The sequence below is a fragment of the Callorhinus ursinus genome, unplaced genomic scaffold, assembly GCF_003265705.2.
Source record: "Callorhinus ursinus isolate GAN/ISIS: 27379988/994484 unplaced genomic scaffold, GSC_fseal_2.0 scaffold10, whole genome shotgun sequence".
NCBI classification, from domain to species: domain Eukaryota; kingdom Metazoa; phylum Chordata; class Mammalia; order Carnivora; family Otariidae; genus Callorhinus; species Callorhinus ursinus.
In genome coordinates, this window is record NW_027397072.1 from 24,065,380 (window position 1) to 24,079,147 (window position 13,768).

General features: G+C 46.2%; 1 protein-coding gene across 1 annotated transcript in view; it reads right to left on the bottom strand.

Annotated features, from left to right (window-relative positions):
- ALK (ALK receptor tyrosine kinase) overlaps positions 1-13,768 on the bottom strand; it is a 678,620-nt gene that overhangs the window by 56,274 nt on the left and 608,578 nt on the right. Inside the window, exon 12 of the mRNA XM_025867990.2 lies at positions 5,943-6,105. Within this exon, the coding sequence (XP_025723775.1) occupies positions 5,943-6,105 (163 nt within the window). The remainder of the gene's footprint in view (positions 1-5,942; positions 6,106-13,768) is intronic.

Below are 13,768 nucleotides of genomic sequence, written 5' to 3' on the forward strand. Positions count from 1 at the left end.
AAAAAAAAAGAGGGCACGTACTGAATGGAGTGCTGGGTGTTATACGCAAACAATGAATCATGGTACACTACCTCAAAACCTAATGATGTATGGTGATTAACACAACATAATAAAAAAATACCAGTTTTCCAAAAATAAAATAAAATAAAATAAAATAAAGAATTAGCAGCAAATCAAAGTGGCTGCCTGCCAGATCCTGAGATGTGAGTGCGCTAGTGTGGGGCACAGTGGCCCGTCAGTGTCACGCCTCCACGGGGACACCGGAGGGGGGCCGACAGGAATGAGCCAACCCCACTCGGAGATACGCGAAGCACCTCATTCCTCTCCTGTACCTGACTCTGGGCTCTGCCTCTACTTCCCAGTGGGACCTTGGGTGAGCCCCTCCTCTCCTTTGTGTCTTGGTTTTCTCCTCTGCGAAATCAGGGTGTAAGATCTGCCATGCCCATCCTAGCGCTCAGGGTTATTGTGAGGGCACAGGAGATGTGGGAGGGTGTAAGCGCTCGGTCCATGGGAAATTTGTGTTTAGATGTATAGTTGCATTACCCAGCTGGGTCATTTGAGCCATCAGGAGACCCCGCTGGGGGTTGGCTGTTAAGGGCGAGTGGAGGAGGCACGTGCTTCTGGCAGCCCCAGTTCTGTTCTGGATTGCTCCGGCGAGCAAGGCTCATGGTTCTCTTCGTCCTCCAACCTTCCTGACAAGCGCAGCCCTATGCACCTGGAAAAATCAGCTCCGGAAGGGATCTCAGCAACTTCTCTCTACAACCCCTCCCTCTAGGGCCACTGGGGAGAAGGGAAAGCACACTTTCAAGGTCACATGATGTCACTGGCAGAATTTGGACCCAAACACCATTCTGCCTGCAGCCCGTCAATCGTTGCGCCATCTCCCTGCCTCTGACTTTCCCTGCTCTGTGCTCCTCGTGGTGATGGTGATCTGCACAATTACTCTGGCAGTTGATCATGCCCGTGACTCCTTTCTGCAATTGTCTAGAACTTTATTGGCATCGTGGACTGTTAATTTAACTTTTCTGCTCTGCAGAGAAAAGATGGCGAGAGGCTTTGCAAAGATGGCGAGAGGCTCCAGCGTCTCAGTCCTCTCTGCAAGTCCTGCAACGCCTAGTCAGCGATCAGCCCGCAGCAGGAGCTGCACGGCTGTGGGTGGATTGGGTTGATGACGGTGTCATTCAGCCGCACACACCGGTCCCTGGAGCCGGGTGAGGAAATGAGTGTCAGTGATGGAGACCATCAGGAACTGCGGTGGCCCCGGTTAGCTGGCAGGATTTGCTGGCTCCAGCTGGGATCTGGGACCTCCTGTACATTACGTCTGGGGAACAAGTGAACCATCAGAGAACTGCCATCAGGAGCTGTGGGCTGTGCTTGACAAATGTTTTTATAAATGATCTGTGTGTGTGGTGGTGGGGTGGGAGAGGACCGAGGGCGAGGAGGGATGCTGAGCCCTAGAGAAGCAGGAAGGCAGGCAGTGGGAAGGAAGGCAGGAAGAGTGAGAGGGACCGCCGACCGTCTACCGAGCGGGCACCGAGTCACAGGATGTCCCCAGCAGTCGGCCTCTGCTCCACGGTGAGCCGGAGCCCCCCACTCGCCCCAGCATCCATGCCCTTTTGGTGCCCTACTTCGGCCACCACCCCCATGGCACACTCTAGACATCGTCACTCCGATCAGTGCTCCAGAAATCTCCCTGACGCCTGATAAGGCGTCACTCTGGCTGTTGCCCTAATCCTTGCCTGTCCTTCTCAGTCAAGCTCCTTGAGACGGTAGCTGTCACTCACCGTCCTGCCTCCTCAGCCCCAAGCTCTGGCTGTCACCTGGGTTCTGCCTCCACCCGCAGTCCTGCAATCATGCGGATCCCACCTCCCAAACACCTCTTGGCCCCACCGGGCCCCTCCGTGTGCATCTCCCTGCCGCTGGCTTAAGCCCTGTAGGGCTCCACTCCGGCCACCCTTCCATCGCTGTCCCCGCCTCCAGGCTCGCTTCTCCCCAAGCCGGCGCCAGGGGGAGCTAACAGCATTCGGGATGTGAGGCTCCAGCCCCAGGGGCTCCTTCCTCCCCTCTTCTTTGTGGACAACTCTATCACCTTCAAGACTGAACTCGAGCTCTGTCTCCCTGTGGAAGCCATTCATGAACTCAGGCCCTTCCCTGGCCTCTGGCAGCAGTGCCTGATGCAAACCTCCCCTGAAGTACTTTCTACATCACTCATAAATGCTTTCTTTCTATGTCCAACAACCCCATTGGCTGGGGTTCCTCCTAGGCAGAGCGTGGACCTTGTGCACCTTTACATACCTAGTGTCAGGCACAGTGACCTAATATGTGCTGAATGCACTCCACAGAGATTTGGGAAGCAGGAGGGGAGCAGGTCTGGACACCGGGACATATGTACTTGGAGGGAGTGAGAGCATCACTGTTTTGACAGAGGAAGTGGCAAATCTAGGGGAAGGAGAAGCCCAAGGCAGGAAAGCAGGGGGTTGCGGGGGGGGGGCGGTGATGGGGATTTAGATGTTGTCTCTGAATCTCCCTCCCTCTCAAGCCTGCTGTTTCCTGCCCCCCAGCCTCTTCTTCCTCTCCCTTTCTGGGTTTCTTCCTTCGTGGTGGTGGGCAAAGGAGTAGAGAGTGGGGGATGGGGCCCAGGATAACTCACAAGATAAGGGCACACTTTTATCTGTGTGCATCCCCGAGGCAGGCCCCCCCTTGGCATACAGTAGGCTCTCTTTCCTTCACCTTCTCAGCAGTAAAGAAGTCAGTGGGAACAAGGAACAATAACGGTTCCAGGCCTCAGGTCGCAGGCAGACAGCACTAGTGAGCACTCACACTCTTCCAGGAACAGGGGGAGAGCATAAGAAATGCTCCCACCCTTTCTCTCCTTTTTCTCACCTCTTGAGAAAACGTGATGTGTCCCACGTCCTTCTCACTAGATGAGCTGCACTTACTAAACAAGAATTAGTTAACATGGAGAAAATGTCTTCCAGAAAGAGGGCACCTGACTTGTCAACATGGATAGTTTGACTTGGGGACGTTTTGATGTGGTCTAAAAAGCAAATCATTAAATGGTCTGTTTCTCTGATACTAAATTATATGATCAATATGCATTACTGTCCAAGCCCTGAGCCTCCTCCAGGGTCAAGGTCAGAAATATCTGTTACAGCCCTTAAAGGGTTAAAAAACCCCAAGGTTTCAAAAACAACAACAAAAACCCAACGTTTTTCAGTTTTAACTCCTCCCTTTTTGATACAGTGCTCTCTCAGGCCAGTTTTAAAAAGTCCTACGGATCAAAATCTTCCCCTTTGCCAATCTAGACATGTTGAAGTGTCCTGCTTCAACAGCAAGATGGCTCCTTGTCCATGTTTCCAGTGAGTGTTCACCAGGCAATTCTGGGGGCTCGTCGCAATATTCCAGAGAGAAAGAGAAAAGGTTCTCCGATTTGGGTTGGGGTTCTATCAGGGAAGTGTGGTAATATGTGGCGATTCACGCAGATCAGAAACCTGGCTAGACTTAGATGTGGCTGTGATTAATTAGTATTTTTTAAGTACAGTTTGTCTGCCAGGCGAAATCTTTTGAAACATGGGGCCCATGTCGTAAGAAGTCGGTAAAAAGTCCTTGGAAATGGCGAAGTCAGGAAGTACCCCCTGTGGGATCAGTCTGTTCCTGGAAATGCTTCTGGCCACTGCCTCCTGCCTGACGCTCTCACGGCTCCCACTGATTTCTCTGCCCATGGGCCAGGGAACAGCCAGTGCGCACAGGCCATGTGCGAGGCACTTGTACGTCACCTTCGCAAGCCACTGGGCAGATGTTAGCATCTCCCAACCTCTGCCTTTTACAGATGGGGAAATAGCCTCAAGGGATTAAATGACCTGCCTGAGTTTGGAAGTGGGTCTGATTCACACTGTCTCAGGGGGAATGCAGCCCAAGAGTAATCCCATACGTGGTGCCTCCTATTTGTGGATCTTCGTGGGAAGGGCAGTAAGGGACTTTCAGTCTGGCTTGGGAGTTGCCCTGGATGGGATGGGACAGTGGGTCTTGTTGGGCGTTTACTGTTGAGGTCTCTCTGCCCCCCAGCTCTTCTGCCCTCTTCTTCACATTGCCTCTTATACATGGGGATCTGCATGCAGGGCTGGGCTGGCCAGTATCCCTGCAGGTGGTGGGGCCTCCCCTCCCAGGCTTTCATTTCCAGAGGCTTCCTGGAGGTGGGTGGTGGATGACTGCTAGGTCTCCTTCCCTTTCTTGTTCCTCTTGCCCCCTGCATGCCTCTCAGAGTCCAGATGTGGGCATTAGTGGAAAGAACACACAGACTTTGAGCCAGAGGGCCCTGGGTTTACTGGTTATGTGGCCTTCGATCTGTTGCTAAGCTGCTGACTCCAGTTTCCCCCTATGGAAACAAGGGAATTTCAATAATCATAGTAATGACATCTGCCTCACTGCTAAAAGGGGGAGAAATACTTGATGAGACCTCAGCAAACATTCATCTCCATCTCTCTGGGATGGTGGCTGACCCAGGAAACCTCAGCCAGGCAGGGAGCAGAGACCTGGCTTGCTCAGTGTGGCAGGTGCAGGGGTGACTGGGTGTCTTTGACAATTTATTGGGGATGTGTGGGACCTAGAGCAGCTAATCTGATTGCAGCCAAACCTTGTTACTGCATTCCTGCCCAGAATGTCATTTAAAAAGCACTTAGGGCTCTCCCCGAAATGCATTTACACTGAGGTCCCAGGGGTGGGGCTGCACAGAAAACCGGGCAACTTGAGACCCTCCTTTCCTTCCCAGGGTGGCTGAGGATGTGCTGGGGGTTGGGGACTGAGGAAGGGGAAAGAGAGCTCACGTCCCACTGTGTTCAGCCTCTGGGGGCATTTGCACCAACAATGTCATGATTATGCTGCTTCCTGTTTCAGCCTGCCGTTTGCTGTGGAAGGAGCCTCAGACTCAGAAGTCTGGGGTTGGAAGTGATATCCGGCCTGTCTGTGGGGAGGCTTCTGACTCTCTGACCCTCAATTTCCTCATGTGTCAAATGAAGACTGCAGCACTGGCCTTGTCCACAGAGCTGTGGGAGGACTACATGCAAGGGTTCAACCTAATTTAGTAATTCTCGGGGGCTGTATTAGCATCACCTGGGAACCTGTTGGAAATTCATTCTCAATGAATGAATGAATGAATACAACAGCACGATGAATACCACTCATGTCTCCCTTCCCAACCTGGATCCAATAAATGTCAGTATTTTGTCATATTTGCTTCATCCATATAAAAATGTTTAGCCTAAAATTTTTCTTAATATTCATATTCTTGGACCCCTCTCCAGACCTACAAAATCAGATGCTCTGTGAAGGAGGGCCAGTTATCTGCATTAACCAGCCATCCAGTCTTTCGATGGTTGAGAACCACTGGTCTGAGCCTTGCTGTCAGCTTCACTTATTAGCTAAGTGGCCCGTTGGGGTGAGGCCTCCCTCCAACCTGGCCTTGCTTTGGTGGAATACTGTGCAGCCGGGGTTGGGTGTGGGACAAGAGTTCGAGAACAGCTGCTTTACTTGTGAACAGTGAAGGCCCAGGGAAGAAGGCTCAAGGGTAAGGGCATCATCTTTCGTGTACATCGTACGTTTGTTTCCCCAACATTTTACGTGCGCTGATTTGTGTGAACAGCATGAAGTAATATTCAAAGAATCCACTATAATTATAATTATTCATAATAAAGAATATTCTGAAGCCTAGCTCATGCATGTATATCATCTCCACAAATAGTCTGGGCTCCTTGAGGACAAGGGACACATCTTTATTGCCATATCCCATTATCCCAAATCTCCCCATCTCCAGCCCCTGTACCAGAGTCTGTGGCCTCTGAGCCCAGGTGTGCCCAGGCACCCGGGGGGCATGCACCCACAGGCAGCACCCCATCATTTTCAGAAGGGCAGATCCACTCCTTGGCCTCCCCCTCCCCCATACGCACCTGTAGGTGTCGGTGGCTGGCACCTTCCAGGTCTGGACGCCTTTCAGGGGGCCCTCGCTCCCCACCACCACGCTCAGGTTGGTATTCCGGTAGGCATTGTTACACTGCGCCTGTGTGGGGCCATGAGGCCCACTGGCCCCGCACGTGGTGAACAGCCAATGAACTGTGGCACAAGAGGAAAGACAATCACTCACTTGGCCTGGCCCTCCCTCCTCCAGAGGCTTCCCTGGGCTACCTCCGAGCTGTCAACTCCACGGCCCCAAACCCATGTTCCAAGATGGCACCAGGGCCAGGGCAAGAAACACCGATCAGCCATTCAAACTGGAAACGTCTGTTGAGGATCTACTCTGTGCCAGGTCAGATATGAGGGGAGAGACACAGATGGAGCAGAGTGATCTGGCCTTAAGAAGCTTACAGGCTCCTAAAGGAGTCCAAAAGGGATACAACATCTACAACACAGGACGGTAAGGTAAGGAAAAAAAAAAAACCGTCCGAGGGTCTGGTGAACACGGCCCTGTGAGAGTTACCAGGAAGGAGAGAAGGCCCCTGTCAGGTATGACAAGCATGGGCAGTGGCTGGACCCTCCCCTCGTTTCTCACTGAGTCTGGCACAGTGCTGGGCAAACAACATCAATCTGTGCTACTGTGACTGCACTGAACCTGCTCCCAAAGGTTGGACATAGGCGTATAAGAACTTCTTAGCTTGGAGAAGCTTAAAAGAGTAAACCGGACATAGAGTCAGCTCCATGACCCTCCGCCCCTGTTGGCCCAGGGACCCAGGATAGTGGTGGGAGCAGGAAACCTTGCACACCTGGCTAGTGGCTTTGTCTATCTGTCAGGACCTCAACAGGGCTCAGCCTCCTTATTTACAACCAACTCAGGTTCATCAACACAGTGAAGGTGGCTTTCAGGTTCTCTATGCAAGAGAAAGTAAAAAAAATGGGGAAACACAACACATTTGTCTCTGGTGCATGCTCTCCTTTTCTAAGTCCCTCACCCAGAGCACCCAATGTCCTTACGTGGCCTTCTGGGGGTGGCTCAGGATCATTTAGCACACCCCATCCCTTCACCGCCACTGGGCCATTTCCTTTGAAACTTTCTATCTTTGAGCCAGGCTGGATCTTGAAGAATTGTCAGATTTCATGTTGGCCAGAATTCTAAAATTTTTACAACCTATAACAACTTCTTAAAAATGTGTTCTTGATAAGTTACTTTTACTTAAAATATAAAAATCTCATGATAAGATTGAAGAAATTATTTCCCTCTAATGTGATTAAGTCAAATTCTACCTATAGAAAATTGTGGAAAAATTAATTTGGTATACATAGTTTTGCTCACTAAAACGTTAAAGTGAAAAATTTCTGAAGACTTTCAACTAATTTAATGATGTGGAAATGAAAGCTTAATATGGGTTGCTAATTACAAGCAATCAGATTGAGATCACACTGGGTAGTTTTGATAATCTGAAAACTTGGCCAGTGTGGTGGGCTTTTGTGATACTGCCCTGACCCCAAGGTCAGAGACCAAAGTCCTAGCTGAGATTCCAATGTATACAGCTACTCAACACTGTGTATTCAATGCTTTTCTCTGCTGGATTCACCTTTTTGAAATGAAGATGTTGATTTCTACTTGGTTTCTGAAGGTCATTTCAAGGGCAAGAAGGTGATGAATCCATTCATGTTTGGTGTGAATGGTTGATTGTTAATTTTATGATCTTTCTGTATTCTAAAGGAGGTAACCTGTTATTTCAAAGAGCTAACTTTTCGAATCCTGAGGGTATTTTAGCAGAGCTCTCTTGGCCAGTTGCCTTTTTATCCTCTCCAGCACCCAAATCCTAAGTGTGGACTGTGCCCAAGTGGTGAATAGAAAAGGACATGGATTTAGGGGCAGCCTTATCAATTATTGGTTGTGGGACCTTGATAGAGCTCCTTGGTCTGTAAAAGGGGCTGGATTGGCATGAGGATTAAAGGAAGTACGGGATATGAAAGGTCTTTGTAAAATCCAAAACTCTAAAAATACGCGTTGTGTCCATGATTCCTGCTTACACCCAGGGCAGGTGCTGTTCTTGACAATGGGAAATGTGACCAGGGGAGTTTCTGTGAATATAGATCCTCCACCAGCAGCACCTAGGGATTTAAACTCAATGAGCTGGGGATGAGAATGGGGACAGAGAAAAAAAGATAATCCTGGAAAGGGAGCTGAAAAATCCACTTGCTCCATATGATCTCCAGCTCTTTGAAGCCTATTCTCAGATCCAATATGTGCCTAACGCAAGCAGCCTGGGTTTGGGGGCAGCCTTTTCAATCTGAAGCAGAGCCATGACAATCCATACAGTTAATTCAATCCTGGAAATGAAAGAATATATATGTGTGTGTGTGTGTGTTTTTTTTCTTTTTTCCTCAAGAATGTGTTGCGGAAGAGAGCTAAAGGTATGGGTGTGGCACCCTACCTGAGCATCTCCCCTTCCGTGGGACCCACTTCTAACTTCAGTCTCGATTAACATTGATCTAAATGTTCTGACACATTCCCAGAGATGCTGGGATTCTACTTCTTGACCAGGTAGGGTATTTGGTGAGGTAGAAAGAGAAGCCCTTTGGATCCAGATGGACTAACTTTTCCTACCCTGGATTTTGCTCCTGACCAGCTATGGTATCTGGGGTAAATCATATATCTCTCTGAGCCTCAGTTTCCTAATCTGAACAAACCAAGATTGGACTTAGTGAGACTACTGAATAATGACTTAAGCAAAGTGCGTAGAAGAACATATGACATTAGAGATGCATGACGAATACAGTTTAAAATTGTATAACTTCCTGTTCAATTTCTTTTTTTTTTTTTAAAGATTTTATTTATTTATTTGACAGAGAGAGACACAGCAAGAGAGGGAACACGAGCAGGGGGAGTAGGAGAGGGAGAAGCAGGCTTCCCGTTAAGTAGGGAGCCTGATATTGGGCTCGATCCCAGGACCCTGAGATCACGACCTGAGCCAAAGGCAGACGCTTAATGACTGAGCCACCCAGGCACCCCTCCTGTTCAATTTCTAACTGTGGGAAGCAGAGACACCCAATCTCAAGATTTATGTTCCCCATTCCATAAGAGGGGGGACATTAGGGCTGTTTCTCAATAAAGGGATCAGTATTTTCCCAACTCAGTGGACATATATTAGTCTCAGGTGATTTCTATACACAAAATTTTGTTTTTATTTTCAGTGATTTCTGATGGAAAGGTCCAGAGAGAAAATTCTTCCTAGAGTGGATTCCATGGGAATGGGATTGCCATCCCAGGTCAGATCATGATTTATACAGCTAGAATTCTCTTACTTTCAGCAGCTTTCCAGGCATGGTGCCTGCTCCCTCAGATGGCCCTGACCCTCATAAATCTGCTCGGAGTTGCTTGGAATCAATTTATGTTTCCCACCAGCTTTACCCCTTTGGGGAATGGGGAATGGGGTTTCTGAGTTCATTGCCCATTGTCTAAGGGCTGTCCTGCTTCTTATGTATGTGGGCTTGTCTTGCTTGAGCTTCATCCTGTTGGTTCTCTTTGCTCATTCTGTCTGGAATCTGACATCATAGAATGTCACAGCAAGATGGGACCTTGGAGATCACTGAATTCAGTGGTCCCCAAAACACCTGAGGACCTTTAAAAGTATGAATTTCAGAGCCCTGGAGATTCTGATTAGAAGATACTAGGTTGGACGATGATTCAGGGAGGATAATACTTGCATTTTGTAAAAACTTTCTCAGGAGAATCAACCAGATTTGTGAACTAAGTCCATCTACTTCATTGTTGAAATGGAGAAAGAACATTCTAAAGAAGGGAGGAGACTTTTCTAAGTAAATTAGCTTTAGAGAAGGAACTAGAAATTGGGGGTTCTTTTGTTTATGTCCAAAGATCCTTTGGTGGTGATCAAGCCCTTCCCAGCTTCCTGTCCTGACGATTTCTAGCCTTTTCAGATTGTCTCTACATGAATCCCTGATCCTGTGTCCTTCCTAGGACTTTAATGCTAGAATCTGTTTTTCGAGATAAGGTTACCAGAACTGTGGGTTTGTATAAGGGGACAGGGACAATTGTTATTCTGCTTTATTTCTGGTGTCCCTCTAAAGTGCCTAACACAGTGTTGGCCCCCCTCAGCTGAGCACTGGGTTAAGGCTTATTGGGAGCAGGCCATAATAATTTTCAGATCCTTGCTTGAGAGGTGGGTTCATGGATGTAATTGCAAATTACTGCTGCTTTGAGCCTGGTGGTATTAACTGCCATGGGCCCAGGAAAGCCCCAGAGGAGGCATGGAAGCAGGAAGGTCTGGCAGAACATCAGGCAAGATATCCAGGCATGAGATCCGTTCTAAGCTAAGGCTGATAGAGTGAGAACCATAAGGGGGTAGGCAAACACTAGGTTGATTTTCGGAAGTGTCTCTGGGGGTGGAAAGTATTGGATACAACCTTATAGATCAAAGCAGGCAGGTCCAGAACCTGAGAAGCAGGAGGATTAGTGACAGTAGTCCCAGGGGGCAGGAGAAGTCAAGGTGATCCCAGGGTAGAAGCCATTTGTTTCCTGACTTGTTTTATGCTTCCTTCTGTGTGTGTGTTGGGCGGGAAGGGCTGAACCTCAGACACCTAAGAAGTAAACTCCTCCCATGAAGGGGGCAAAAGCCTCTCAATATAGAATGTGCACATAATATGAGTCAGGCACTGTGATGTTATGTATGTATTAAATTTAAAAATCAGGAAATTCAAGTTCAGAGAAGCCAAGTGACTGGCCTGTTGTATACAGAGTGAATAATCAGTCAAGCCAGGAATTAAGCATAGATCTTCTGAGTTCCAGCTCAAGACTTGAAGAGGTGCTAGACTCACCAGGAAATCCTCATGGAACTTGTCTGAGAGTCTGGTTTTTTTTTTTTTTTCTTTTGAATCCATAAGCCTTGGGCGCACGTAAAGCCAGGACAGACCGTACCAAGATTGCTCAGGCCCAGAGAGGAGGCAGGCCACCATGAGGGACAGGTGAGAGTCTGGTCAGGATAGCACGGTGGGTGGACTCTCAGCCCCAGAACTGTGGCCCTATAGTATTGTAGCATAGCAGAGCGTAGGCTTTAAGGGGTCACGGGCATAAGCCAGGGAAAGCAGGTGCTTAGCATCAGGGGGAGCCAAAGGTATCAAAAGGAAAATCCAGTAACTGGAATGTTTACAAGGCCAGGAAGTAGAGATGTAAGAGAGAGGGATTGGGTCATGAAACAAGGCAAAAGCTTGGTTTTTGGTGAGAAGATCAAGGTCACAGACTAGTAATGTGGTGGGCCTGAGGCTGAGCTGCCAATCCGAGAGTACAAGGGTCCTCGTATTCCCCTAGATGAGAGTCTACATTGGTCTTGTATTCCCCTAGGTGAGAGTCTACATTGGTCCCTAAGTATGAGAGGATCAAATTCCCCCCAAGGAGGAGACTGGATTGGGGGTAGGGGAAGGAGGAAGCCTGGTTCTTTTCTCTTGGAAAAAAATAAAAACCAACAAAAATAAGACCAAAACTATTGTATTAAAACTCATTTAGGAAAGAAAAAAAAAAAAGAACTGCTTTATCTTGTTCTATTTATACCACACACTGGAAAGTTAGTTTAATACTCATTCACATCTAAATTGTACAAAGAACCCACAAACATCAAAATACTGATTGGTTATAGACAGCTGAGTAAGGAAATACCCATTAAACACTGGGTTTCATTTTAAGTATATTGCAGTACCCTCCAAGAAGAAACAAATCAATTAGTAATATACCGCACAATGCTAAAAATAATAGGCTAGACAGTGATTGTGCTAGTTTTATTATTGTTGCTAAGCCATCTCATCTGCTCAATTGAATGCAAAGAAATAAAGCGTGATACCAAGGAAAATAAGTTTTCAACTATTACTATTAATCACAATAATAAGGATCTGCCTCCTGTTGAAGGCCTATGTGGCTGTACCACAGAAAAGCACTCAATGGAGCTGGTGGATTTTTTGGTACCATTTTGATTCTGATCCATGGAATTGAATTCTATCTGTATCTGTTGACTGAGCTGAACTTCACGGGAGCTGTGGCATATTGAGCCATTTCAGTGGCCATTGTAGATACCATTAAATAAAGTCATGACCCAAATCCAAGTAAATATAATCATTCACCATCAATAAATGTATATGACACCATTCTTTATTATAAATTGAAAAAAGTAACCCTTTTTTGGGTACATGATGAAAATTAATAAATTGTTCTCCTTATTAGGGAAAAATAAAAATAATACACATATTGTAGCCATTGTGAGGTTAAAACATTTCTATCATCTGTTTCAAATCTTTAAATAATGGAGCAGCATCCCCTTCTAGATATGTGATCAGTGATTCTTGTTTTTGTTTTTTGTTTTTTTTGAATGTTAGCAACTGTTGAAACTTAATGCTTAGCTACATTTATTTATTGGGAGTTGCAAAATAATGATATTTAAATGATATCTTTTTCACTTATTTATTAGTTGGAATATATAAGAAGATGCTTCCTTTCATCTACTATTTGGTTACCAAGTGGTACAGTTCATACAGGAAAGGCAGGATAAATGCTCAATTCTTTCATCTTATTTATAGTTTCATGATAATGGATTAATTTTCTATCATCCTCTGAAGTTGACCAGTTAGTTTCTTATATATCATTATTAATCTGTGAATTTAAACATATTTTTGAGTTTTAATTAATCATAATTATTATCCTTTAGAAGTTCATATTGTCACATTTTTGCTCAGTGGTAGCTTCCTAAGTTATTTTGTTTCCTTGCTATCTGGTAAGATGAAATGTTCCTTCCCTAGACCTGGACTCAGCCATCTTCTCAAAAGTTTTGATTTCTTTTAGTGAAAAAACATCCTGTAAGTACACAATCTAGGTGCCATGGACACTTACTGCTACTGGGCTGGTGATTGTTTCTAGGCTGCTTTAGAGGACAGAGCTAAGATACATGTATGTGTATCAGTATAAACATACATACATATGAAGTAGATACATATGTATATGACAAAATACCTCATGAGCTCACAATGATACTTTCAGGTCAAATTCAGGACTACAAGGTTTTAAATTTAATCTCTTCTGTATTACATCGGCATTTCTTTTTTCCACACTGAGAATCTTGGTTCTCAAGAACACAGGTGATAATAGGTTTAGAATATTCTATAATTACTCAGTTACTTTACCCTTCATAATACACAAAATAGTATCAGAACTACAACACTGCTACTTTACCATTATTGATATAAAAACTGAGATCAGGGGACCCTGGGTGGCTCAATTGGCTAAGCGTCTGACTCTTGATTTCGGTTCAGGTCAGGATCTCAGGGTTGTGAGATCAAGCCCCTTGCTGGGCTCTGCTCTGGGCATGGAGCCTGCTTGAGATTCTCTCTCTCCCTCTGCCTCGGCCCCCCTCCCATGATCCTGCTTGCATTCTCTTTCTCTCTCTAAAAAATAAAATAAAATAAGATAAAATAAAAAAATAAAAACTGAAATGAGTTAAAATTTTTTTTGATGTATGTGCTCTCCTTTCTCCTATAATTTCCCAAAGTTGTACTGTAGCTACTCTGTTTGGGCATATCACCATTACATACAACACTCTTCCCTCTTTAACCTTTAGGTAGTCTCACTTCTGTAAGTGCTATACGTTTAATGCTCCTATCAGTCATGCTGAAATATCTCTAGTCATTTTGGTTGTCTGAAGCTTATTTTCAAGTAGATTCCTTAGGAAGGGCTCACGGGAATAATATTCTTTGAGTTCTTGGATATTGATAATATTTTTTCTCTTGCGTATATTAAATATATTACTCCATTTTT